At 39.0% G+C, this 27722-nt stretch overlaps 1 protein-coding gene across 2 annotated transcripts in view; it reads right to left on the reverse strand.

Annotated features, from left to right (window-relative positions):
• The window catches only part of amotl1 (angiomotin like 1), a 36488-nt gene extending 13772 nt beyond the window's left edge, over positions 1 to 22716 (reverse strand). Inside the window, exons 1-9 of one of the 2 annotated variants that reach the window (XM_084418431.1) lie at positions 22473 to 22716; positions 16921 to 18127; positions 16217 to 16538; positions 15874 to 16018; positions 15646 to 15726; positions 14480 to 14625; positions 10023 to 10172; positions 7956 to 8146; positions 7 to 123 (exon numbers count right to left, since the gene is read on the reverse strand). In XM_084418431.1, the coding sequence (XP_084274557.1) occupies positions 7 to 123; positions 7956 to 8146; positions 10023 to 10172; positions 14480 to 14625; positions 15646 to 15726; positions 15874 to 16018; positions 16217 to 16538; positions 16921 to 18062 (2294 nt within the window). In that variant the 5' untranslated portion in view covers positions 18063 to 18127; positions 22473 to 22716. Of the gene's footprint in view, positions 1 to 6; positions 124 to 7955; positions 8147 to 10022; positions 10173 to 14479; positions 14626 to 15645; positions 15727 to 15873; positions 16019 to 16216; positions 16539 to 16920; positions 18128 to 20060; positions 20200 to 22472 lie in introns of those variants that run through there. The other variant, XM_084418430.1, reaches the window with a different exon arrangement.
• Positions 22717 to 27722: the final 5006 nt, after the last annotated feature.

Below are 27722 nucleotides of genomic sequence, written 5' to 3' on the forward strand. Positions count from 1 at the left end.
ATTCACCTTTGTTCCATGTCCTGACAGTGCCGACTGCTCTGGCTTCTGTTGTCGTCCTCATGCAGCCACAGCGAGCTGTCACTGTAACTGCCACTGCGGGAATGCTGGATCATAGTCGTGTCTCTGAAAACACAACACAGATACAGAAATTAGATAAAGAGTATAAACTATATAAAATCACTTCTTAGTGAGATATGGATAATAATTTGAACTGCTTTAAAGTTTTTATATCATTAGATATTTGAGTAAGTTGAAACCCAATATTAAAAGTGAATTCTGGGGTAATCAAGGCTGGGAAGGATCCATCTGTTGTTTCCTTCATTGCTCTGGGAAAGACGCATTTGAAGGAGCCTTTGAATTGGGACAGCCTTCATCACGCCGCTGTGATGCAATCGGCCTTTGAATTGGGAAGCAGTGTCTGGCCTACAACTATTGGAAACAGACTTCTTACCTGCTTTACGCACCTAGGTAGAGTTTTCACTTATGACACCGAGACAGAGTCTGTGGTTGAAATTGGACTGAATAATGAAGACACATTTTACACTCGTGCAAGGTAGGAGATGACGGCCTCGGCCCAGATGAATTTACTATGATCTCATGGAATGTTCAAGAGTTAAAGACGAAAGTCAATAACAGTGAGTTAATGGATACCTTGCGGGAGAAATCTATCATCTGTTTGACTGAAGTGTGGTCAGAAGATGAGTCTGAGTTCTGTCACTTATTGGCTGGTTACACAGGTTTTTGTCTCATGCATTAGTGTGTGGCAGCTTTTGGAAGTAACATTGGAGGTATGATTCTATTGTGAAACATTTTTCTTGAATCTGTAAACAAGCAACTGACTGTATATTTTTATACTCTGACAAAGAGAGTGGATTATTTGGTCATAACATTGTTCATATAGAGAAGAGAAAAATGGCATCAATTCTCTGGACAATGACATTTTAAGCGTGCTAGATCAAGTAGGAGAAGATGTACAATACATTTTTACAGAAGATTTTAATGCTAGAACTGGCAATGAATGTGACTACATTGAGTGTGATGATTCCGAATATATAGCATGTAGATATTACACTAATGATTATTTTGAATGGAATAGAAAATCAAAAGATAAGGTTGTCAATACTTTTGGTCACTGTCTTTTGGATATGTGTCGTACTTTAAATATACACTTTGTAAATGGAAGAGTTGGAAAATTTATGGATGGTGACGTATATTCTGTAACCATTACGGTATGAGACTGAATTTGAGTAAAACAAAAGTTATTGTTTTTCGAAGAGGGGGCTTTTTAAATAAGAATGAAAAATTGTATTTTGCAGGTGAGCAGATTGAAGTGGTTAATGCTTATAAATATCTGTGTATGTGGTTTACACCAAAATTGTCATGGTGGAAAACTCAACAACACTTAGCAAACCAAGGTAAGAAGGCAATGCTTTCTTTATTAAAGGAACACTCCACCGTTTTTTGAAATAGGGCTTATTCACCTTCTTTCCCACATTTAGATAGGTGGGCAAATGCATTTTTGTCTCAGTGCATGCGTTGTTTTAGTTTGACAGGGTCGGCGCTAGCTTAGCTTAGCACAATGAATGGAATCCTTTGTTGCCAGCTAGCATGGCCTGAGTAAAAGTGATTAAAAAAAAACAAAAAAAAACACCTAATTATATCTTGTGGCCTGCGTATTCACAACAGGTACAAATAGCGATCCAGATTAACACTAGACGATTTCCTAGGCAGATATTGACTTGGGACTATATTAGGGGGAAGCACAGACGAAGCACTGCTGCTTAGGCGAAGCACTGCTACTTGGGCGCAGAGATATCACGCAACACATGAAATGTGAATATGTGGTATAATATGTGAATGTGAATTCGTGTTGGCTCTCATCCTCAAGTCCTCAGGCTGTTGAGCGATCACAACCTCCTCCTCCTGTCATTCTATTTCCAAAGCACGAAGCTCATCTTCTGAAAACTCAGGTATGGTTCTGGCTCTGGCTCTTGACTGTCTGAGAAGTCACCCTCTTCGTCTCTCACAAAATTAGCCATGTTCATCGCCATTCATGTACTGTAGGAAAAATAGCCAGCTACAGTACTATTCACGCCGGTATGTTGATGGACGTCGTGGGATTTCATGTGTTGCATGATATCTCTGCGCCCAAGTAGCAGTGCTTCGCCTGTGCTTCGCCCTAATATAGTCCCAAGTCAATATCTGCCTAGGAAATCATGCCACAAGAACTAATTAGGTGGTTTTTTGGGTTTTTTTTTTATCACTTTTACTCAGGACATGCTAGCTGGCAACAAAGGATTCCATTCATTGTGCTAAGCTAAGCTAGAGCCGACCCTGTCAAACTAAAACAACGCATGCACTGAGACAAAAATGCATTTGCCCACCTATCTAAATGTGGGAAAGAAGGTGAATAAGCCCTATTTCAAAAAACGGTGGAGTGTTCCTTTAAGGTTCGTTCGTAAGCATAAAAGTAGCTGTAACCAAGCGTTGTATTTATTTGACCACATGGTTGCACCCATATTGTATTATGGATCTGAGATGTGGGGCTTTGAGCCAGTGGAGTGTCCTGAGAATGTTCAGTTATCCTTCTGTTAAAAACTCCTGTGTATCAGTACAGGTGTGAGCAAGCTGTTTTGGGCGATCTGGGTAGATTTGCATTGTCTACTACCTATATGAAAAGGTGTATCATATATTGGATAAAATTAGTGTCCATGTCTAATTATCAGTATCCAAGAAAATGTTATTATATGCTTTTTCAGTTAGATGAAGTAGGTAGAAAACATGGGTTTCCGGCATTCGAGTTCTATTGTATTTCTATGGTTCCCTAGGAGGCTCAAAGTGTAGGTGATATAAGAACATTCACATCTATTCTGAATTAATGATTGAGAGAAAAAGCACAAAATGCATGGTACACATCAGTTTTAGAAAATAAGAAGTTGAATATATATATTCACAATGCAAGTCCTTGGTGGTACAGGAGAGCTACATTGCATCTATACATAACATACAGCTGGTACGATCTCTGTTCTTGTTCAGATGCTCAGGGCACTGTTTAGCTATAGAAACAAGTAGATGGAGTAATATACCAATGATAGAAAGAATCTGTAATTATTGTAATCTAACTAATACTTCTGTGATTGAAGATGAGAAGCATTTCTTGTAACAATCTTGTACATCTTAACAAATATTTCTTAAGACATGGATCTGCGTAAGAAATATTTGGGTGATCTCACACTTGTTGGTAATGTTTGTATTGATATGTCACAGGTTTGTGAGTCGAAGCATGCGTGGAGATTGGCATTGTATATGAAATGAAGAAAAGAGCATCTGTCATGCTATTGTGACTTTGTGGAACTATGGGCAGAGAGGCCATGTATTCCTGAAATAAATTTGATTGATTGATTGATTGATTACTCCCCTTGGTGTTTGGCTAGTAAGACTCCAGTGATCTCCTGGTTTTGCTTCCGTTTGCTCCAAGCTAACTCCAGTGAATTTAACTACTTACCTGTATACTCACCGGTATCTGTGTGTGTCAAAATCTCACCTGCTCCTCTGTGTGTGTGGATCTTCCGCTGTCCTGGTAAAGATAAAAGAACTAAGTTAATCAGCAAACATCTTCTCACTGAACTGTCTATCTTGCATTTGCTTACCTGCTAAATCTCCAATAACCTCCTGCACTTTTACTTACAGCTCTGTGTTTGGAGTCGGATATATCCCTGAAACATTTATGTAGCCTATAATTTGAACAGCAACAATTATTTTATTACATTATACTATTTTTGAGCATGATTGTTTTATCCTCTCCATCTGCCGTAACACTAAAATCACAAACACATTCACATGTTGATAAGTGGTTAGGTTTAGGCTGGGTCTACCGGTGGAGTTAGGAGCTCAAAAAATGACTACTGATATTTAGTAATATATTGGTTTATAAGCTGAGTGTTAAATGGGTTTAAAATGAAATGTATGGATGAGTAACTAAGTGACAAAGTGAAAAAACATTATTTGAAAGAAATTTTCTCTCAAAACAAGCCATAATAAGTAATTTGATTCATTCATTCTATTAGGGTTTTTTAACATTTTTAATGGAAAACAAGACACAATTCTTGTAACAAAATGTATTAAGTACATAAATGTATAAAATATATTAAGCTATATGAATCATGCGCTAGTTCCTAATTCCTATGCTAAGTTTCTAGTCAGACATCCCTCAATTATGTCATATCTGTCTCTCTTTATTTTGCCAATAACAGTACAAGGGCGACCTCTATCTACTTTTAAGAATACAACACCAAGAATCTACCAAAACATGATTAGAGAGTTTCATGGCTGTTTGGAATGGATAACAAAACAAAGTAATAAAAAAATTCAACTTTCTCCTGCATGTGTACAGAAACAGTGCGTTTCATTTCATTATTTCACTAGAACGAGGACTTGGTCACAGAGTGAGATTGAGCACGTGCAAGAGAGGGGCATGAGAACATTGCTGTGAACATGAATCTACCAGAATATGTATCTACCAAATACATTAACTACAAAATAAAGATTTTTAATGGAATGTACTGTACTGGATCAAACAAAACTGGACTGGAGCATACATGGATAAATCAGAGTGACAATTTTTGTCTTGTGGACTATTCGTAAACATTATTGTGTGAAACAGTTTATTCAGAAGTGTAATAAATAAAAAAAATAACATGCAATTTTTATGATCCCACTTATTTTGTTAAAATGATTAACATCTTTGAATATTCTGCCAGTGGTCTGTAAACTTAAGAGCAGAACCGTACCGAAAAAGATCAAACGTTTGTAATAGTCTGTATTTATAATAAAGTCAAAAAAGCTAACAGAACACATGGATGGTGACAGTAACATTGATGACTGATTTGTAGTTGATGGACACAAGATATTATGTACTACAGCATTCTAACTGATGCTTCCTCATTAGAGAGAAAACATAGGAGCATCCTAAAAAGTCTTGTTTGTTGAAGCACTTGACGCACAAACACTGGTGCATCTTGCCCTACAGTAGTTACTGGATATTCTATCATTCAGAATGTTAAAATAGAGACCAGCAGCCATAGTTAAATGTTTACTGGTACCCAGAGCATCCGTCACCCAATCAAATTTAAAAGTGCTGGCTAAAGGGAAGCATGGATTTTGAAAGACTGAAATTTCCGTCTGCTAAATGATGTCTTTTGGAGATTACCAAAAATTATTTGGGGTTTATATTTGGACACTCTGGACCCCTCCCTGCTTATTACGGTTACGTTTCATTGTGAGTGGACACTAAGGAGCTGTGTGATTGTGGTAGACCTGGGCTCTGTGTTTCAATAGAGAGAATTTTGTTGTTCATTTTGAATTTTACTTTTGAAAGTTTAGAAAGTACTCCCCTCAAAGTCAGAAGATTTTATTTTTTTTATTTTGGCCGTTTCCCCTCCTGAAGTCTTATTTGTTTATTTCCAACTGATTATTTATGCAAAACTTGTTATATCTTTTTACTTTGAAATCTGGTGTCGCTGTGCTTTGTGCCTGCCCTGGGACCTGGAGACGGGAGTTCTCTCACTCTCTCTCTGTCATTTTTGTTACCCTCCTTAACTGCACCTAGATCTTAGAAAGGGGGCTCGTAACAATACATAGTAGGTTATCGTCAATGAATGGCTGGTTGTTCAAATGGTGTCCACAGAATAGCATCGGCTTTATAGATAATTGTCCAAATTTTGGGGTAGACCTGACCTGTTGAAGGGAGACAGTCTCCATTCATCCTATGGTGTGCTCTTATCTTGGCTCAGTAGTGTCTGACTAACTGGGATCCATGTCAGGAAGCAACTACTACCATGATGAGATATCACATTTCTCATAAATAACATCACTTAGGAATTTTATCATATAAACGCTGTCTCTTCCATGAACTACCAAACACTAAAAACATACCTTGCCTAGAAAAAAAATTGATGTCAACTTAGACAATGAAAAGAAAATGGAAGTTAAATGTTTACTAAAGTTTTACAAACATTAGCTCATTTTCATTAGTCACTAATTGTAAATTAAACGATTACTGCTCATGAATTGGATGCCATCTGTTTGACAGAAACCTCGCTTTAGATTAGCCATAACCATATTGGGTTAAAATAAAAAATAAGACAGATTTTGATCATTATCATAGTCATACACTAGATTTAGTTGTGTCACTTGAAAGTCATAGCAGTCTAGAGTGACGACATCTCAGAAGACGTAGACAAGGTCAGTTGCTCCACACTTTTTTTATTTTTTTATTTTTATTTAGGATTTTGTGTCACAATTACACTGTAAAAATATTCATTTATTCACGCTATATCTAATCAATAAAATTGTGGCAACAGATTACAAGCAATATTATTAATTAAATTTAACAAATTAGAATTGAGTAATAATTCATCAAATTAATTCCTTAAAAGTTAACCATTTAAAATGAGTAAAATTTACAAAATAAATTTTGTAAACTTTTTATTTTTTTATTGCCAACATTGAAGACACCTGATGTTAACAAGCAGAATCACTGAAGGAGAAAACTGTAATTTTAAGTCACCATCATGGTGATCAGTGTTTGTTTTAGTTGGGCTCTTGACCCTTAAATCATTTACTTTAGAATTTGTTTGGCTGCTGTACCTGAGTTATAACAGCCAGATGAACAACGAGAAAAAGTGATCTGATGGTGTTGGATGTGTTTTAACATAATCATTATTTCACAATCATTTAACCTGAATGGAGCATGATTAGAAGAATTGATTGATTCAAGTTGATTCAAGAACTACAACTGACTTCAGCCACAGCCTTAGATGAAATCAACTGAAGAGAAAAGAAGACATTAAATCTGTGAAGATCTCAGCAGAGGAGGATTAAACAACTCCACAAACAGCATTACCAGCTTCACTTATTACTAACCAGTAGCACATTTTACAAGTCTTAGTGGCACATGCCAAAGAAAGCCGGATGTTGTCAGATGATTGTGTTAAACAACATGCATCTGTTTTCAGTGTTGAATTATAAGTCAAGAATAGACTGTACAAGTAACTATATGAAACACACTGAAAACTGGATATATGATGATGAGAGCATTATGCAAAGAAAGAGCAAAGAGCCCTCAGGTTTTCTAATAGTGATTTGGTCACCTTTGGCTTTCTCACGGAGGGCTTTAAGAATGTGTTCACATTTGTCAGGTTTGGTTTGATTAAAGCGAACCGTGGTGCGATTGCTCTGCTAGTGCGGTTCATTTGAATAAGTGTGACCAACAAATGGACCAAGACCGCTGAAAAGATGGGTCTCGATCCACTTCCAAACAAACTCTGGTGCGGTTCAACTGAAATATGAATGCAACATGGACCAAAGACATGTTAACCAACCAAAAACAGGATATGTTACAAGATGCGACTCTAAAAAAGACAAAATGCTCAAGCAGAGTCATGATGTATCATAGTTCGGTTCAGGCATCAGATCTTTGTGTGTGTGTGTGACGGAGGGATTCCTGCTGCTCCTTTACACATTTTATAAGCTCTTCACGAGTTCTCAGCTGGTCAAAATACCATCATATGTAGCTACACACAACGAGCGCATTTACCCCGGCACACAGCATTGTTTTGGATGTTCGGTCAGTTTTATTGCAAAATATATGTAATAAAAGCCGACCAATCAGGTTGTAACCATATCCCTATGCCTTTAGGTTCGGTATCTGTAGGTTTGGTGTTAAAATGACAAGGTGAACACTAAGCGGACCATGACTAAATGGGTTTTTTTTTTGGTCTGGACCAAACTAAAACTTTGGAACAAACATGTTTAAATTTTGGTTCGGACCAAACCGAACTACAAGCGTAAACATGAAGGCATGATTTATTGTAAAGGTGCAAATAAAAATTTAATTTACTATGTCTTTATATAGAAAGCTGGGTAAATGTGTGTGTGTGTGTGTGTGTATTGACCTCTGTGCTGAGGCTGTAGCTGCGGCCTCCATGGCGAAGTGTCTCATTGCACTCTCTTCGAAGTACTTCTGCTCCCAGCATGTCATATCAGCCTCCAATCCCAGAATCCTTTCTTCTCTCTCCCTTAGCAGATCCAGTAGTGCAGGAGCACTGGACTCACGCACAGAGAGGGGAACGCCTACACCAGCGCGCTACACACACACACACACAAACACACAGACAGTGGTTATGAGTAATGTTGGGCTTGGATAATTACTCTCTAACATTTAGGTCTGTTCTTGACAACTCCCTTCCGTGGTAAACAGATAATGTGATTGGGCATGTGAATGTTACTATTACATAAACAGATCTACACCAACCTAAACATGTCGCTGTTAAAGGGATAGTTCACCCAAATTTTTTTATTTTGTCATCATTTACTCACCCTCAAGTTGTTCCAAACCGGTATGAGTTTCTTTCTTCTGTTGAACACAAAGGAAGAGATTTAAAAAAATGTTGGTAACCAAACAGTTGACGTCAGCCACTGACTTCCAAAGTATTTTTTTTCCCCTACTATTGAAGTCAATGGCTACCGTCAACTGATTGATTACCAACATTTTTTACAATCTCTTCCTTTGTGTTCAACAGAAGAAAGAAAGATGAGAAAATTACAAATTTCAACAAATTCATAAGGAAAAACATGAATAATATATAACTAATAAAACATAAATAATAAATCAGCTCCATAGCGGGTTCCAAGTGATCAAAGGCAATTCCAATTCAACCCTATTGCACAGCTTTGTGCCGGTAGTGTTCATTCTGTGCAATGTAAGTAACAACATATAACCGAGTCAACGAGATGTTGGGAAGTTAGGGCACAAAAAGTGAAAGTGGAATGTAGCCCTGTAGCTGCTGAAACTCTCCTCAATATTATTACCTCACCCTATCTCAAGAACATGTCCTAAGAACCTATCAAGCTGCCAGTCGTTAAACCTCTTTTAGGACAACCACTGAATTAGTAAACTACAGAATTATCTTATATCTTTCAAAATACGTACAGTATGTACTGCATGTAAATATATATTTAAAATATTTGCTCGAAGGTAGTGAAAGACCTGAGTGTTATGCTTGCCAGCAATTTGTCTTTTGAAAACCTTATTTCCCATGGTAACAAAACAGCATTTGGTAACACTTGACATGCTTTAAGTGCTTTTACTTGACAACTTTTACTTGATATTAATTGCATTAGTATTAAGTGTTCCTTAAAAAATAAATAACTATATCTATCTATCTATCTATCTATCTATCTATCTATATATATATATATATACTGTATATATATATATATATATATATATATATATATATATATATATAGTTATAGTTATAGTTATTTATTTTTTATTAAATATTTATATATATATGTCACCAGATGAAGAAGAAGACTGAAAAGGCAGGTTCAAAATATATACAAGGTCTAATCCAAAAGCAGGCGCAGAGTTGTAACAGTGTGTCCAACAATTGTTGCACAATGTTGTATTTACAGTACAACTGTAGAAATTGCAATACTAATATCTATCTCTTAATTTCTTCTTTTTCAAGAGTAAAATCATCCAGCTTTTATTTTGGTGAAAAATCATTAACTGTAAACAGGTTTCTCGCTTCTTGCTACAAATCTGGTGAAATGGGTGGTGCACATTTCTTTCCAAAATGTATGCCATAAGTGACCCAAACCAAGCAGAAATACAGAGGTGGAGTTCATGTGGAGCAGCTGACCACATTATCCCAAACATTGTAATCCCTGTAATTCCTTAAAAATCTTAATTCTCTGTACCTTGCCTTACTAATACTGAAAAAAATAACTATTTAATTACTTCAGTGAACACGGCCTGGACACCCTATGTAGTTAGCATGTGTAAATTCATTGCATTGCTGGAGGAAGATGGGCTTTTTTTTTTTCTTTTTTTTTATAATTTTTATTTCCAGTCAAGTCAAGTCATCTTTATTAATATAGAGATTTATACAATACTTGTTTCAATCATTGTACTGTAATTTTCAGTTGAAGAAGTTTCAGTTCAATTCACGGACCTGTTGTGTTCGCAATGACTCCAGTTCTCTCTCCAGGCGCGTACGCAGACGTCGTTCCAGCTGCTCGCGTTTCTCACATGCCACTTGGAGTTGTGCTAGTGCCTGCTGCAACCGCTCCACCCGCTCCACATACTTCTGCTTTTTACTCAACTACAGCACACAGACAGACAGAAGAGAGATAATGATTTACTTCGGAAGACTGACACTGCTTAGTGGGTGTTTTATATCTCTCTCCTTAATGTAAATTATTATCATTTCTTTATTTAAGTATGTGGCCAGATTGTAAAGATAATAAATAAAAGTTTAAGTGATCTACTGCTACTGGCCTGTCCAATATAATATAACACAAACTCTAGATCTAGGGATAACAGTTTCAATTAAGCGGGAAGCGGGATTTGTGTCTATAGGGTTGGTCTATCACCAGTAACTATAGCAACAGTGACTGAAGTAATATGAAATATGACGGTGTCCATAAATCTAGAAAGTTTCATCACATCTGACACGACAAGAGTCCTATCGAGGGATGAGTTTATCCATCAAATGTTAATCAAGAACAGCTTTTACACCGGAGTAAAGAGTTGAGCATTTGAGTTCTGTGCAGACAATAAAACTGACTGGAGCAAGACAGTGACTGGACTTCAAATATTCAAATGACACGCAACTCATATCTGCATCTCTGTAAGTTACCGAAATCACACATGAAATCAAATAACACTCGCTCAAGCACCTCAAAGCATGTGTCGGAAATGTAACAGCCCTTTACCATAATCGTGAGCTTCAGCTTCCAAGGCTTCCAAACCAATTGTAAAAATAAACAGTTAATAATGCTGTTGGTTTTTTATCGTATCAGTTCAGGCCAGAGTCAGATTCTGAAAATGTGGATGATCAAGCAGATCAGCTTTGAAAGCACGACTTACATTTACATTTACATTTACATGTATGGATTTGGCAGACGCTTTTATCCAAAGCGACTTACATTTCAAGGTACACATTTACATTCTTATCAGTTATCTTATCAGTTATCAGACTTGCGAAGAACATTTCACAGTGGCAAGGTTTTATTTTGTATTTACTATGTTTGTGGACATAAATCCATCTCAGCTCTTGATCATTTGTGAAGGCTTCAGGCTTCGCCCTAGTTTGACCCTCTTAGGGCTATGCTATGGTTTGTCATCCCTTCAGCTCTGTCAGAGCATCCCATTTCACCAGTTCTGCTGAGGCTTCCTCCAGTGGCTCCTCTGCCAGTGTTCTTCTCTTCCTCTGTTGGCTTCCCTGTGGTCTCTTCCTCTGTTGGCTTCCCTGTGGTCTCTTCCTCCACTGGCTTCCCTGTGGTCTCTTCCTCTGTTGGCTTCCCTGTGGTCTCTTCCTCCACTGGCTTCCCTGTGGTCTCTTCCTCTGCCAGCTTCCCTGTGGTCTCTTCCCTCTGCCGGCTTCCCTGTGGTCTCTTCCTCCACTGGCTTCCCTGTGGTCTCTTCCTCCGCCGGCTTCCCTGTGGTCTCTTCCTCTGCCAGCTTCCCAGTGGTCTCTTCCTCCACTGGCTTCCCTGTGGTCTCTTCCTCTGCCAGCTTCCCTGTGGTCTCTTCCCTCTGCCAGCTTCCCTGTGGTATCTTCCTCTGCCAGCTTCCCTGTGGTCTCTTCCTCCGCCGGCTTCCCTGTGGTCTCTTCCTCTGCCAGCTTCCCTGTGGTCTCTTCCTCTGCCAGCTTCCCTGTGGTCTCTTCCCTCTGCCGGCTTCCCTGTGGTCTCTTCCTCCACTGGCTTCCCTGTGGTCTCTTCCTCTGCCGGCTTCCCTGTGGTCTCTTCCTCCGCCGGCTTCCCTGTGGTCTCTTCCTCTGCCAGCTTCCCAGTGGTCTCTTCCTCCACTGGCTTCCCTGTGGTCTCTTCCTCTGCCAGCTTCCCTGTGGTCTCTTCCCTCTGCCAGCTTCCCTGTGGTATCTTCCTCTGCCAGCTTCCCTGTGGTCTCTTCCTCTGCCAGCTTCCCTGTAGTCTCTTCCCTCTGCCAGCTTCCCTGTGGTGTCTTCCTCTGCCAGCTTCCCTGTGGTCTCTTCCTCTGCCAGCCTCCCTGTGGTCTCTTCCTCTGCCAGCTTCCCTGTGGTCTCTTCCTCTACCGGCTTCCCTGTGGTCTCTTCCTCTGCCGGCTTCCCTGTGGTCTCTTCCTCTGCCGGCTTCCCTGTGGTCTCTTCCTCCGCCGGCTTCCCTGTGGTCTCTTCCTCCGCCGGCTTCCCTGTGGTCTCTTCCTCTGCCAGCTTCACTGTGGTCACTTCCCTCTGCCGGCTTCCCTGTGGCCTCTTCCTCCGCTGGCTTCCCTGTGGTGTGGTCTCTTCCTCCGCTGGCTTCCCTGTGGTGTGGTCTCTTCCTCCGCTGGCTTCCCTGTGGTCTCTTCCTCCGCTGGCTTCCCTGTGGTCTCTTCCTCTACCGGCTTCCCTGTGGTCTCCTCCTCTGCCAGCTTCCCTGTGGTCTCTTCCTCTGCCAGCTTCCCTGTGGTCTCTTCCTCCACTGGCTTCCCTGTGGTCTCTTCCTCCACTGGCTTCCCTGTGGTCTCTTCCTCTGCCAGCTTCCCTGTGGTCTCTTCCCTCTGCCAGTTTCCCTGTGGTCTCTTCCTCTGCCAGCTTCCCTGTGGTCTCTTCCCTCTGCCAGCTTCCCTGTGGTCTCTTCCTCTGCCAGCCTCCCTGTGGTCTCTTCCTCTGCCAGCTTCCCTGTGGTCTCTTCCCTCTGCCAGCTTCCCTGTGGTCTCTTCCTCTGCCAGCTTCCCTGTGGTCTCTTCCTCTGCCAGCTTCCCTGTGGTCTCTTCCCTCTGCCAGCTTCCCTGTGGTCTCTTCCTCTGCCAGCTTGACTGTGGTCACTTCCCTCTGCCAGCTTCCCTGTGGCCTCTTCCTCCGCTGGCTTCCCTGTGGTGTGGTCTCTTCCTCCGCTGGCTTCCCTGTGGTGTGGTCTCTTCCTCCGCTGGCTTCCCTGTGGTCTCTTCCTCTGCTGGCTTCCCTGTGGTCTCTTCCTCTGCTGGCTTCCCTGTGGTCTCTTCCCTCTGCCAGCTTCCCTGTGGTCTCTTACTCTGCCAGCTTCACTGTGGTCACTTCCCTCTGCCAGCTTCCCTGTGGCCTCTTCCTCCGCTGGCTTCCCTGTGGTGTGGTCTCTTCCTCCGCTGGCTTCCCTGTGGTGTGGTCTCTTCCTCCGCTGGCTTCCCTGTGGTCTCTTCCTCTGCTGGCTTCCCTGTGGTCTCCTCCTCTGCCAGCTTCCCTGTGGTCTCTTCCTCTGCCAGCTTCCCTGTGGTCTCTTCCTCCACTGGCTTCCCTGTGGTCTCTTCCTCTGCCAGCTTCCCTGTGGTCTCTTCCCTCTGCCAGCTTCCCTGTGGTCTCTTCCTCTGCCAGCTTCCCTGTGGTCTCTTCCCTCTGCCAGCTTCCCTGTGGTCTCTTCCTCTGCCAGCCTCCCTGTGGTCTCTTCCTCTGCCAGCTTCCCTGTGGTCTCTTCCTCTGCCAGCTTCCCTGTGGTCTCTTCCCTCTGCCAGCTTCCCTGTGGTCTCTTCCCTCTGCCAGCTTCCCTGTGGTCTCTTCCCTCTGCCAGCTTCCCTGTGGTCTCTTCCTCTGCCAGCCTCCCTGTGGTCTCTTCCTCTGCCAGCTTCCCTGTGGTCTCTTCCTCTGCCAGCTTCCCTGTGGTCTCTTCCTCTGCCAGCTTCCCTGTGTTTTCCCTGTGGTCTCTTCCTCTGCCAGCTTCCCTGTGGTCTCTTCCCTCTGCCGGCTTCCCTGTGATCTCTTTCTCTGCCGGCTTCCTTGTGGTCTCTTCCTCTGCCGGCTTCCTTGTGGTCTCTTCCTCTGCCGGCTTCCCTTTGGTCTCCTCCTCCGCTGACTGCCCTACGGACTCTACCTCTTCCGGCTTCCCTGCAGTCTTTTCTTCTGCCAGCTTCACTGCGATCTCTTTCTCTGCCGGCTTCCTTGTGGTCTCTTCCTCTGCCGGCTTCCTTGTGGTCTCTTCCTCTGCCGGCTTCCCTTTGGTCTCCTTCTCTGCTGAATTCCCTACAGACTCTACCTCTTCCGGCTTCCCTGCAGTCTTTTCTTCTGCCAGCTTCACTGCGATCTCTTTCTCTGCCGGCTTCCCTGTGGTCTCCTCCTCCATCCATTCCCCCATGGTATTCTTCTGCTTGGGGGTCCTGGCCCACCTTCTCACCCACTTTTAATCATTATCATCTCCTCCCACCATTAAGGTGTTGTTTTTGTTTATGGCTCCAGGAAGCGCCTACCAGTAGGGGGAGTAATGTCCCATGTTATGTTGATGTACATTCAAAGACTCTTGTTTTAACATTGTTTGGCTCTCCATTCCTGTGCTTCCTGTGCTTTGGACATTCTATTCCTGTGCTTCTGTGTTCTTCAGATTGGATCATGTTTATATTAATCTACTGCAAAGATCCTGGCCTCTGCTCATCCCTCAGATGTTGTTTAATATGTTCATTCAGGGTGTACAGACTCACCTCTTCTTCTAGTTTGACGACTTTGCTCTGAGCATTATTTAAAGCCTGCTCTAAGATGTCAATGTGTTGTCGCTGATCCTCATTGGCTGATCGGAGATCAGCTGCCTCCATCTCTAATTTTTCTAGATCTTTCAGGCTTTCTCTTCCTGAGAAAAAAAAGACAAAAAAAAGTTGTTTCAGAGAAAAACTATTTTTCAACATTTCAGTGTTATTAGTAGTATATGGTGCTCTATTTAGTGTATTTAGTGTGCTGTTCTTTGACTGCAGCTTAAAGGTGAACTGTGAAACTTTGGTTATCTGTTGTTAAAAACATAAATTGAAGATTACTTGAAGAGTTGTTATTTTAGTTGGCATGTAGAGGTCACAAACCAAAACTGGACCTAACAGCTATGAGTGACATATATCTGATGCGGTCATGAAGCCACTCCCCTGTGTCTCTTGCTCCAAATTAAAGCAGTTCATAGTGACATATTTTTTTTTGTTTTATACCAACTATTATTAGTTTTATATTTTTAGGTTTTTTTTTTTTTTTATCCATACAAGCTTTAGAAAACATAAAGCTTTTAATATTCCTAAAATTGCTCTTTTTAGCTCTTTGTGAAACTAGAGTTAATCATAAACTCTGAATCAAAACCTGAGTTGGCAGATAATTGAATTATATGGTATAATTGTGCTTTAGCACTGCTCTACTGTGTGGAAATCTTATAGTTTGAGGTACACCTATGCTTGCCTGTGATCATATCAGGGCACATCTGTCATTTTACACCAAGACCCCCTGGCTAAAAAAAAGAAAGTCCTACAAAGCATATATCATCTGACAAACATTCAAATGATGCAAACCTGAAATTTGCTGCCAAATCCAAACCTCTTAAAACATAAATATTATTGTAGACTTGCCAGTGAATCGGAGTAAGGCGAGAACACAGTTTTTATGCACTTGCTCAATTATGTAATTTTAGTTTTTTCCCCAAAGAGACAAAGAGAGAGAGAGAGAGAGAGCAAGCAAGGAAATGGCACAGGAAGTTAAGGGAGGGAAGCAAGCATTCATTTGGGTTGAGCAGTTAGACAACTTGATTAGATTAAATATTTGGGGGGGGGCAATCAAACAGAAATGGTGTAAAAAATAATTATTGTGTAATGATGCACAAAAAACAGTAAAATCTCACTGTGTGAAAGATACAAGTGTCCGTCATCTTGTCCCTCCAGCTCCTGACTGGCAAGCTGACGATTGGCTGTTTCCAAGCGCTCTTAAAAACACATATGAGAAAATGTTATTTGTCACAGGAAGGCAGCTAAAATAAACTAAATTAACAAGCACATCAATAAAATACTTACAAAGTTCAACAATTTTGAATAACACTCAGGTTCTAATCAAAGCATGAGCACTATCTCACCTCTCAAGTCTCTGTTAAAATCATGAAGACGCCTGATCTCTGCTTCTAGTTTATTCCTCATGTTTTTTTCCAAAGCATCCCGTTTGGATGTGCTCTTCACTAAACTCTCATGTGCCTCTGACAGGTGCACAACTTCCACCTCCAACTGCAAATACAGCACAAACTCCCATTAATGCTGTAATACAATAATATCAGTGTCCTCCTGTCAGTGTGCTGTATTAAAATCATACTGGACAGTATCCCAAAAATATTTTCATCACCACAGCACAGATAATTTCTGCCACATTCCAATGAAGTTATAAGATAGATAGATAGATAGATAGAGAGTCAGACAGACAAGTACCCGCTGTAGTTTGCTGGCCTTCTCTTTTTGCTTGTGAAGTTCTTGTTTAAGGCTTTGGTTCTCTTCTTTTAGGATCTCCAGCATCTGCTTGGCATGGCTTACCATGGCATACGTTTCCCCTGGGAAAGGCTGTCCAAAAAGGGCCACACAAGAAGACAGTCCCTGGGTCTCAGATCCAGTCTGAGCTAGAGGAAATCCCAGGGACTGAGACAGGGATATAGCCTGATATTGTTGCTGAGAAGCCTGTGAGGGCAGGATACAAGTCTCAGAAGCCATGGGACTGGTCTGTGTTTGTTGCTGTGATGAAGACAAAGGGTACTGTCTAAAATACAGAAAGATAGTGATTGAAAAGTGAGACAGATAATGTGTTAGCACCTGTTCATTATAAATACTTATAGGTGAAGTGTGTACATTTTCCAATGTTAAAACAGTTTATTATTTACAAGTTAAATAGATGTGAGTTAGTTTAATGCAGAGACAACTATAAATAAGTCACTGGTATGCTGGCTTAAATTATAAACACTGAGCCACCTTAAAACATTGTTTGTTTGATTGGTCGAACATGTCAGCGTCTGGCTCAGCCAATGGTTACCTGTAATAATCTGTTTGGGGGAATTTGAAAACCATAATTTTTGCAGTTCCAATTGGTGCTGCTAGTAGTGCAGAAATGACACAGTTCACCTTTATGTGTCTGTTACAATTACCTTGCTATATTTCTAAGTGGCACTGTCTCCAACATGGCTGCTCTCAAGGTATCACTGTAGAAGTGTCCCTGTTCCAGAGATTCTGAGTTGGAGTGTAATGTGGGCGAAAGCATAGTCTGTACCTTAAATTTAAAAGGATATTCTGGGGGAGGACCTCTTTGATCCAAATTCCATTGAGGTAAGGGAAAGGGTGGTGGTGGAAGTTGTAGGTTACTCATGGAGGTCTTACTAGTTGGTGAGAGGGAATCTGCTGTATTATCATCAGACCCACAAGGAAAAGTGTCTCGTGAGCAAGGTGAATTGGAAGGTCCCACACTTTGCTTAGCTCCATTGCATTCTAGACTGAGTTGCATGATCCTTTCACTGAGTGAGCGAACATGACTCTGTTTCAACTCTGTCAGACCTTCATCAAGAGATGTACTACCAGTTCCCCCTTGCTGGGCCCATGCTTGACCCTCCACAAGAACTGCTGAGAGAGAAGTGGAAGAGGATGAAAGAGAAGGAGGGGAAGAGAGTGAGTGTGTGTTAGAAAATGATTGCAGATGGGAATGTGAGCTTGCAGGACTGTCAGACATTGTTGAAGACTGTATCTGCTGAACCTGATTGTGTTGGAGCTGACTTTGGTGTGCATGGCCCTCCTTGTGAAAGACATGGTTCTGATTTTGTTGAAGATTGTTTGAAAGGTTGTCTGGGTTTTGAACAGTTTGTTGGTTGTGGACAGGGATTTGGGACTGAGGGTCCATCAGACTTTGCTGTCCTTTGTACAGCTGAGACTGGATTTTAGCCTCCTCGTAAGACGGAAGTTCTAAGGTGTCAAATCCGGACAAAGTCTGGGCTGCTTGGACTGCTTGACCTGTACCTGGGCTCACACCACAAGTCTTTTCCATGGAACTGCTGTCCACTTGATGCTCCTGGCCTTGAGGTTCCTGTCGTGATTGAAACTGCAAGGGCATAAACTGATATGAATGGGCTCCTTGACCCTCCTTTTCAAGGAGTAGATTCTCTGTAGATGTGGGGTTGCTTAGCATCTGAGAACTGTCGTTTTCTACCCCTCCTCCAATTCCACTTGTTCCGTATCGCAGATGTTCTTGCATAAGCCTGTGAAGCACAGTTCCAGACGCACTCTCCTCAGAACTGTGCATGTCTGCTGCTGCACGGGTGGGCAAAAATTAGCACGGATACGTACCGATGAATTGGATAATGTTATCTACAAAAGGAGAAGGAGCAAATAATTATTCGAATACTAATACAAAATCAAGAATGATTACAAATATATTTTATATATATATATATATATATATATATCATGCTTACAGACATGGACCCTGGCAATTGGGCTTTAGTTCTGCATGTTTTTTTAATTGCCTTGGATCTTACTTTTCTTTCCCCTTTTTATATGTTCACTTCAGCAACTGTAATTACAATGCCAATTGGACACATTTTCTGTGTATTTCAACAATCCAGTTCATTCACACTGGAAGCAATCAACATTTCAAATAAAAAGAGCATAGGTTTAGTGCTGAACTGCTTACATAATACATAATACATGAGCATAAGTATGTTATATGCATTTATGATATGCTTTATTCATAATATTCTTCTTTTTTTGTTTAATGGACCAATAAATTAGTGTTGTTGATCGAATCTGTTGAGTGAACAATTCAATGGCTCACTCATAAATACAGTTAATGTCTCCACCTACTGGCATAATGATATAATCTTGAGAAAGAGTCACTGAAAACTCTCCATCACTGTGCAAACTGCAAAGACTGAAAAGACTGAAAAGACTGACAGCTTACTTACAAACACAGACAAACTGTGAAAAGACTTTTGGACTGTATATCAGCACTGCTCAGCCAATCAAATTCGAGAACCAGAACTGTTGTATTATAATGGATGGCTGACAGGACATGTCAAACACATTGTATTCAGGAGGAATAAGGAGGAACTACAAGGATGTCTGTAACCGGAAGCACTTCTGTGGACATTACAACTCCTAAAGCCCCAAAGGACATACTCTGGATTGTGCCACTGGAATTTTTATGATCTGTCATGTGTTTTTGTTATCTTTCATGTCAGGTATTCTAACAAAAAAAACTTACAAATAAGAGCCTACTCTATAATAAAAGTTACCTTTTCAAATGTTTTCATTTAATATTAATACTTTTACTTAATTCAGAATAAAAGCCTGGACTATTTCTAATTCCACGAGAATAGGGACTATAACAATAAGGACACAGAAAAACGAAATTTTTGCAATCACTTTCAGAACTATTTTTTTCCAGCTGATGGAGGATAAAACCATTGAAAGCCAATCAGATTCACCTGACTTCAAAAGCTTACGCATTAAAGCGACATCGCAGATAAAACGGCAGATCGTTACCGTTATATGTAGGCCTATATCGTTCTTGTTTTGAACAGGTCTAGGACATTCAGTTGTTGCTTCGTTAAACGCAACTAATCACATACTTTATAATACAATGTGATCATGTAAAATATTATGTTTTGTCAGGTGTTTTGTAAAGTGTGCTTTATATAACATATTTATAAACTGGTTTTATTATCATTATATCATTTATTTTAACTGAATCAATTTCGATCAGATCAGACAGAAATACCTGACAACTGCACATTTATCACAGTAGATTCCTAGTAAAAATAAAAAATAAAGTTCTATAAATAATTAACAAGACAACATATGCGAAATGACAGGAGGAATGAAGAGGGAAACATACCCCAGAAACCAAAAATAGAAACACTAGATGAACTTCAGCATTACGTAGCCAGCTAAATCCCCACCACCACAGTCCACATTACCGACAGGCGCAGAAAACATTACAAGGCATTTAGAAGTATGTATTCAATTAATGTCCATGCAGTCAGATAAAAAAATAAAATAAAATAAAAGTTGCCTTTACTAAGTAGGTAATCCATTGCATTTGAAAAAAAAAATAATAATCGATAAGCATTATTAATAGATAAATCCTAGCACATGCAGATATCTAAACTCCATCTGAGAGCTGGTAAACATGAGTCACGCATCACGTTACACTGATCACATCATCCGCTACATTGAATTCACAGAGTAAACTTTGAAAAACAAGGCAGATAAGCTAGCAAATTTATGTTGTCGCATTTACCCAGCGAGATCTTGACACGGATAACTCAATCTGTCAACGGGGGAGAGTTTTTGTAAGTAGGGACTCTCTGGAGCTGACCGAAGCGCTGCTGCTGAACACATTTGACTGGCTTGCAACAATCATGTCCATTCACTGTGGTATGGCAGGAATGTGTGTGTGCCCGACCCGCTAGCCAACATGCGTTCCTGGGTCCTAGCGCCAGTTAAGAATATAAGTGCGTGCGTGCACATATAAGATAAAATATAAAGATAAAAAAATAAAATAATAATATATTGTCGTATTCAGCGATATTTATTTAACAGAAACACTCAGAATATATACAAACCTTGTATTAGATTGTCTAGATTGGCAATATGTTTAATCTGCCCTACATTAAAACATTATTCTTTTTTTAAATGATAGAATATTAATTTTAAATATTACAGTATAAACACTGTTATGCAAAGAATAAGAGATTCAACACTGTTGTGGTAATCAGATACTTTTTTGTGCTTTTTTATGATTCATGCTGCAATGGATGAGTTTTATACTATGGTAGATCTCAGAATGCATTTCAGCATGAAGCATGTCACAGTTGTTGAGATTCATACACTGATTCTTGATGTCTGTGTGTGTTTAAATGTAGTAGTAGTTCAAAATGTTTTGTGCACAAAAAAAGTATCTGATTATGGTACCTTATTAAAGTATCAGTGTTTATACTACAATATTTAAAAAGCATTTAATGAATTAACACACTTTTGATCAGTGATTACTCTTGGGTACGTGTCTGTGACCCTGATTATTAAATTATGATTATTAAAGCTGAAAACTCAAGAGACCAATTAAAGTAAACGCTGATCACCTTATGGTAACTATTGTTATCTATCTGTTTTTGCTGTTTAACCCTCCTCTGCTGAGATCTGTTAACGTTCTGTTGGGATTTAAAGGGTTTCTGTTGTCTGAGTTTTGTGGGTCACCATTGTGCTGAAGAGTATAGAGCCTGTGCTTCAATATATCAAATAAACTCTATAGTATTTACAGTGGGTATAACAAGAATTCACACTCCTGTTAAAATGTAAGTGTTTTGAGAGAGAAAATCATGTCAGATCTTCAATGTACAGTAATATTGAAACCAACAAAAAAAGACATATACACTTTTAAGTGCTTAAGATGTGCAGTCAACAAGTTCACTTAAAAAATTGTGTGAAATTACAGTATATTCCAGGTTAATCACTGCATTACTTTCACAGTAATTTCACAGTACTTCTCTTATATTTAACTGCACTCTCAAAAAATTACTGTAAACAAACAATATCATGTTGTATTTTTACAGTATGTACCCAAGGTACCCAGCATGCAATGTAGCATGGATAGGTTATGCTGTATAGGGTTTTTTATACTTCTTGGTTTTATCTGTGCTGCTGAACTTATTTTTGGCTCACTTTTAGCAGTTTGTGTTGTTGGTTCACCATTTTTGTGTTTGTAGTAGTGACGTATTGATGTCTGTGCCTCATTAGGTGAAGCTTATAAGAACAAATATATATAATTTATAAGTTTCACTTATTGTGAAAGATCAATTTACAAACAGTTGTGAATTTGAATTAAGATATTGGTAAATCTTCATGCTAAAATAACACTAAAAAGAAATGCTAAGAACAGTTTGACTAACTTAAAATCAGTCAATATGTTTCTTTTATATTCTAGCTGATCATTGTTTTAACAAATGTTTTCATTTATCACACTTCTGACTTGGCTAGATCAGAAATTTGAAAATTAATATGCATATGCAAGGTACAAGGCATAAATAGGTCTCACTTTAGATGAGCTCACAAAAAAAGCTAACTGACAACTACTAAATGTTTTATAACTAGGCCTACCTGAATTAATCATGAATTACAGTAGGGATACGTGTTAGTAAAGCATTTATTAACACATTGACTATTACTGCTTTATAAATGATGAATTAACAATTTACTAATGCTTAACTAATGTTTCATAGCATGCAGTTATTATAAAGTGTTACCGAAATATTTAGTTTCAAGTAATCATATTGAGCAGAGATCCAAACAGTCAAAGATACTAAACACTGAGCATTGTGCATATGTGTGTATGTGTAAAGATTACACCCTCAAGCAGCAGAATCGTCTGTCTAATCTGTCGAGCGGAAAATATACTAAACAGTATTCCACAAATGTGAAGGTGTGTAAAAAAATCTGTGCATCATGAACATTTTTATAAAGCAAAATCAAATACTATTTTACACAAGCTAAGGCACTCTCAAGACAAATGTTTGCCATTGTTCTAAAAGACTGTAAAAAAGGCAGAAAAGGGGGGAAAACATCATAAAAAGTCATTAAAAGATATTTTCCTCTAGTAGTAATACTGTATCACATATCTGCAACTTTTTTAAAACTTCTATAAAAGGTGTCCTACCTCTTTAGCTGCTCCTCTGTTACTTCTAGTATTGTTGCTGCTGCTGTGTTCAATAGTAATAATTCAAAGAGGCTACTTTGGGTGTTCGATAATTGTCCTTAAAATGTGAAACGTTTTTTCGACTGGAACTACTCAGAAATTCATGTTTTGTGTGCGAGCATTTATGATGTTGAAATGGCACAAAATATGTAGCCTCAGTGCATGTGTCTTGACATGCTAGTCCAAGCCTTTACACACACGCTCTGCCCAGACATGCTAGTTCAGCAAACTCCAAAGGCCTTGGAATGGGAACAAGGGAGTGTGAGAAACAGATGTGGGTTGAGGTAGGTAAAATCTGAGACATAAATACAGACAGACACAGACAAAGGAACAGAGACAAAAATGTCAGAGATTCAAACATCCTTTAAGTATATAAAAAAAAATACAGATTGTGAATGTAAAAGCTTGGACAAATTTACTGAAGTTTAATTGGAACAATAGTGTACCCGCTCCACTTTAGTGGTCATAATACACACACATTGTTTTCACATTGGTTGTCATATTAAATGATTTATGAAAGTGAACTTTTGATATGACTATATATAAAGCAAACCATGGTTTGGCTGATTGATAACTACCTAAAATGTCCTCACAAGTCAGTTTTGGACATGTTTCATGTTGACATTTGTAAACATTTGGCCTTCACAACGTGTTTAATGGGGACTTTCCATAGACCTAATGATTTGTACCTGTATAAGCGGTATATTATACACTTACCCTATACCTCTAAACCTAGCAATCACAGAAAACCTTCATTTTTACATTTTCAAAAAAAATCACTTGATTGATTTAATAAGCTGTTTTCCTCATGGGGACCAAAAAAAGGACACAAGGACAAAGGATTTCGGATATTGCCATCTTTGTGGGCACATTTTGTACAAACTTGGAATGTCTGAACTTCAGTAAGCAACCACCTGAAATACCTTATCTCAAAACTCTGGCCCATGAAAAACTTCTCTTACAACCTCTCTTACAGTATTAATTACAGCAAAGCAAGAAAAACTATATTAGTCTTTGAAATATGCTCAATAAAATGGAATGCTATTCAAAAAATAACGTCAATAATAACATAACATAAAGACTGACACGTTTTACTGTCAAATAACACAAGGCGATCCCAGACAAACTAAACATGTCTCACTATTTTTCTCTCAGTGGCCATTTTTAGCTGTCACAGAATTCAATGGGCTCCCACCCTTGACCATAATTACACATCACTCCTTGGGTTTATGCATGGGCGTTCCACATTATTTGGTCATGTGGATGTTTTTGCCTCTTTATTTGCCAAACTGCAAACAAAAGAAGAAAATGCAGTCTTCAGAATTTGCTGCATTATGTCAGTTGTGTATAATCCACAGTCTAATTATAATTGTAAATGAAACAAAGATAACAGATCTGTGTTATTTGAGGGAAAATGCATTGATTGTATTCTCAAATACAGCTTAAATATATTTGCTTCTCAATAATACAACTATTTTTCTTTTATGTCTGGTGAATATTACTTAGAATATCCTGAATGTACTTCGCAAAAACAACTTTTCATGGACAGTGATATTCAGCAATATTAAATTTCCTGGCCTTGAATCCGAGATTAACAGCCTCGTCCTTGCACACTGTCAGCTATAATAAAGTGCTGAAGAGTACACCGAAAAATACAATAAAGGATTTAGTTTTTTCTCAACAAATGGGTTAATGTATTAGGTGATGATAAAAGCATTCTTTGGAATCATGTGGAAATCATGTGGTTATATTTCCGATATGCTTTATCTGTTTTACTTTTTAGCAAAAAAGACATTTTCCCACCTTTATGAAACCCTTGGCAGACAGTTTTCAGCGTGTCGGACATGTCGATACTGGTCTTAGTTCAGTGTGATGCTTCAAATAAACACAAAGTTTACATATTGTACACACTTTATTTGGTGCAATGCGAGGTGTCACATATCCATCATTACCAACAACCACACAAAACAGAACCCAGCGCATGCGTTATCCTTTTCACACCCGGAAGCCCGAAGTGAATAGTGTAGAAGGGAAATAACATGTTAACAATCTCCCAATACTTTAAACAAAAAACAAAGAAACTATGAATAAAAATGTTACATATTAAAGAAACCATATATAACAAAGGCCACAGTTACCACAACAAATCAGTTGTTGCATATGCAGTTGAAAGTGTTCAGTCTTTTCAAATTCCACAGTCCTTCACTAAGTGCTTTCGATAACACCAGAGCAGACGCTCCATTTTTGGTAAGACAGTCAGCGAGTTGAGTTTATGTGTCCAACCAGAGTACGTTCTTTATCTTTTTACTCTGTATGAGGTCCTTTATGTCCTGCTTATTTCCAGTCGAAGTCGTTTCTCAGTGACCTGTTTTGTTGACTTAAGGGAATCAAAGTGGTTATCCGTCACACAGACAAACGGAGGAGCATTCAGCTCAGCATTTCCAGTTGTGAGCTCAGAAAAGAGGGTAGCCAGAAAAATAGCATTGTCTATCTGACTGGGCCAGAGTTTCCCCTGCCAGAGTACTCCTCACCATACATCTAATTCTCTTATTCCCTTCTCCTCCCATGAGACCAATCAATGTTCCCCCTTGTGTTCCCCCATCAGGGAGACTTCCAAGCATCACTGCAAACGATAAAGTTCAGCGCACTTGGCCGTACACTTATTACCAGCTTCACTTAAAACTAACCAGATTTACTTTATTTAATTTCCCTTTTAATGAAATCATATTTTGTATTTTAAAGTCTCCATGATGGTGGTTAGCATTTGCTTTAGTTGTGCTCTTGACCCTTGACTCTTTAATATAAATTTTTCTCTGACTGCTATCTCAGTCAGAGTTTTTATATTTCAGTATAAAATTGTTATTTTATAAACAATGTGTGTTTATAAAACACAATTATTGTAGCTAAAAAAAGCAAAATTTTCAAATAATATACTTGGTTTTTAAAAACTATTTAGTGCACAAAAACTTTTCATCTATGGCATTACTAGACATCAAGAAACAGCATATGAATCTCAACAATGGTGACAATCAAACAAAATATGCAGATAATCATATCAACTCATGCATGCTGGGAGATATGGGTGAGTTTTGATTGGTGGTAACCAGCATGAAGCGTTTCATTGATTGTCACCATTGTTGAGAGTCATACACTGATTCTTGATGGCTAAGTAATAATGTAAAGGAAAATGTTTAATACACTAAATGTTTTTAAAATTCTTTATATTATTTGGGAAACAACATTTCTCTCATGCTGTAAAATTAAATGGCTTCTATTATAAAACAACATTAAAAACAAGGCCTATATAATCAAAACATTAGACTCTGAATAAGAGCAGGGATTCAAGCAATTACATGATGACAATTTCATCATCAATCAACAGCCAACATCACATTATCTCTAGGCTTTTTTGTCACAACAATTGTGCTTTATAAACAAACAGTTATAGAAGTCAATGAAAATGTTATGCTAAAAAGTCTAGGTCAGACGAGTCCAACTAAAGCAAACGCTAACCACCATTATGGTGACTTTAAAATACAACTATTGATTTCATTAAACCGGAAATTAAATAAAGTAAATCTGGTTAGTAATAAGTGACGCTGGTAAAGCTGTTTGTGGAGTTGTTTAATCCTCCTCTGCTGAGATCTTCACAGATTTAATGTGCTGCCATGCATGTCACATTTTTTTCGGTGCTTATTCCAACCAAAATTCAACATCTGTCTGACGTTGGAGCTTGACGCCAAACAAACGTTGGGTTTAGACGTCAATCTGACTTTCATTTTCAACCAAAATATCGTCTGACTGACGTTGGATTAGTTGGAGTCCAGCGTCTTCCTGACGTCACCTTGACTTACTGTGCCTGCTGGGAAGCTTTCTAATGACCGTATTTGTCTCGTGAATAGACTGGACTGTAGCATCTTTTATATTTGATACTAAGCTGCTTGCATCAAACATAATGTCTGGTTTGTTTTGCAACCCACAGAATCTGTCCTATTTTTGACCTAAGCTGCTCTTTTTCAGTCTCATTAAAGGGGTCCTATTATGCCCTTTTACGAAGTCTTGATTTTGGCTTTGGGGTGTACTAGAATGTTTTCATGCTTGATTGTTCAGTCTGGTTGAGCGTGTCGTTTTCGATGAAGCCTCTCCCAGGAAATGATTACCAGTGCTTTGCGCATGTTCGGGAAATGTCACGCCTCAAATGTAAATATTAACAATGGCATCAATTTCAAACCATTTCGAGCTTGATTCAGACACTGACAATGTTAACGAACAGATTTCAAGCACGGACTTTGCAAGCATGGATTTCACAGGACGTTTCAGAGTTGTATGTTTTTTTCTTATAGATATGTTATCCACCATTTAATCATATTTGTTGGAAAAGTATGTTAATACAAACAGTAATCAATCACAAAATCATGGATCGGTGGTGGGGCGGTGATCAGTCTTACAAAAGCAAGAGTAAACACCACATCATCAATACTGTAATGTTAGTTAACAGGCTAGCGGAGGCAAAGCTTTGCCCTTCGTTTACATCAAAGCAACTACATAAAGCTTATAATTGGAACTGTTAATAGAAAGCACAACTACAAATAATAAGACATACTTACAAGTTGTGATCCATAAACAACAGATTGTCTCGACAAAATGGGAATGCATGTGGCTACGTTCATTAGGAGAAGCTTTTGTGCGTAAACTGTAAAAAAGTTTTCCAATTAAAGCTATATACCGTAGAAAAAAAATGCATTCTGGGTAATATTTGTCGTTTTCGAGAAAGTATACAGGAATATACTGTGAATAAACAGCGCTCAAAGTCGACACTCAGAGGCTGTGTGCCAAATCACACCATATACCCTCATTCACTATTCCCTACATTAGTTCACTATAGTCCACTTGACTGTGAACAATTCAACAATTTCAAAGTTAATTCAGTAAATTTTCTAAGTTAATTCAGACACTGATGAACCAAGCAGAATCACTTAAGGAAAGAGGAACAAGAGGAACAGAAAAAAAGATTAAATCAACTGAAGATAAAGACATTAAATCTCTAAAGATCTAAGCAGAGGAGGATACAGCATTACCAGCTTCACTTATTACTAACCAGACTGACTTTATATCTGTCCGTAAAGAGGTTATTATTAAAAGGTGACAGAGGTTTAGATGTTATTTTATTTTCATTTGATGTTACCATGATGGTGATCAATGATTGCTTTA

Source organism: Rutilus rutilus (genome assembly GCF_951802725.1).
Source record: "Rutilus rutilus genome assembly, chromosome: 9".
In the NCBI taxonomy this organism is placed as follows: Eukaryota; Metazoa; Chordata; class Actinopteri; order Cypriniformes; family Leuciscidae; genus Rutilus; species Rutilus rutilus.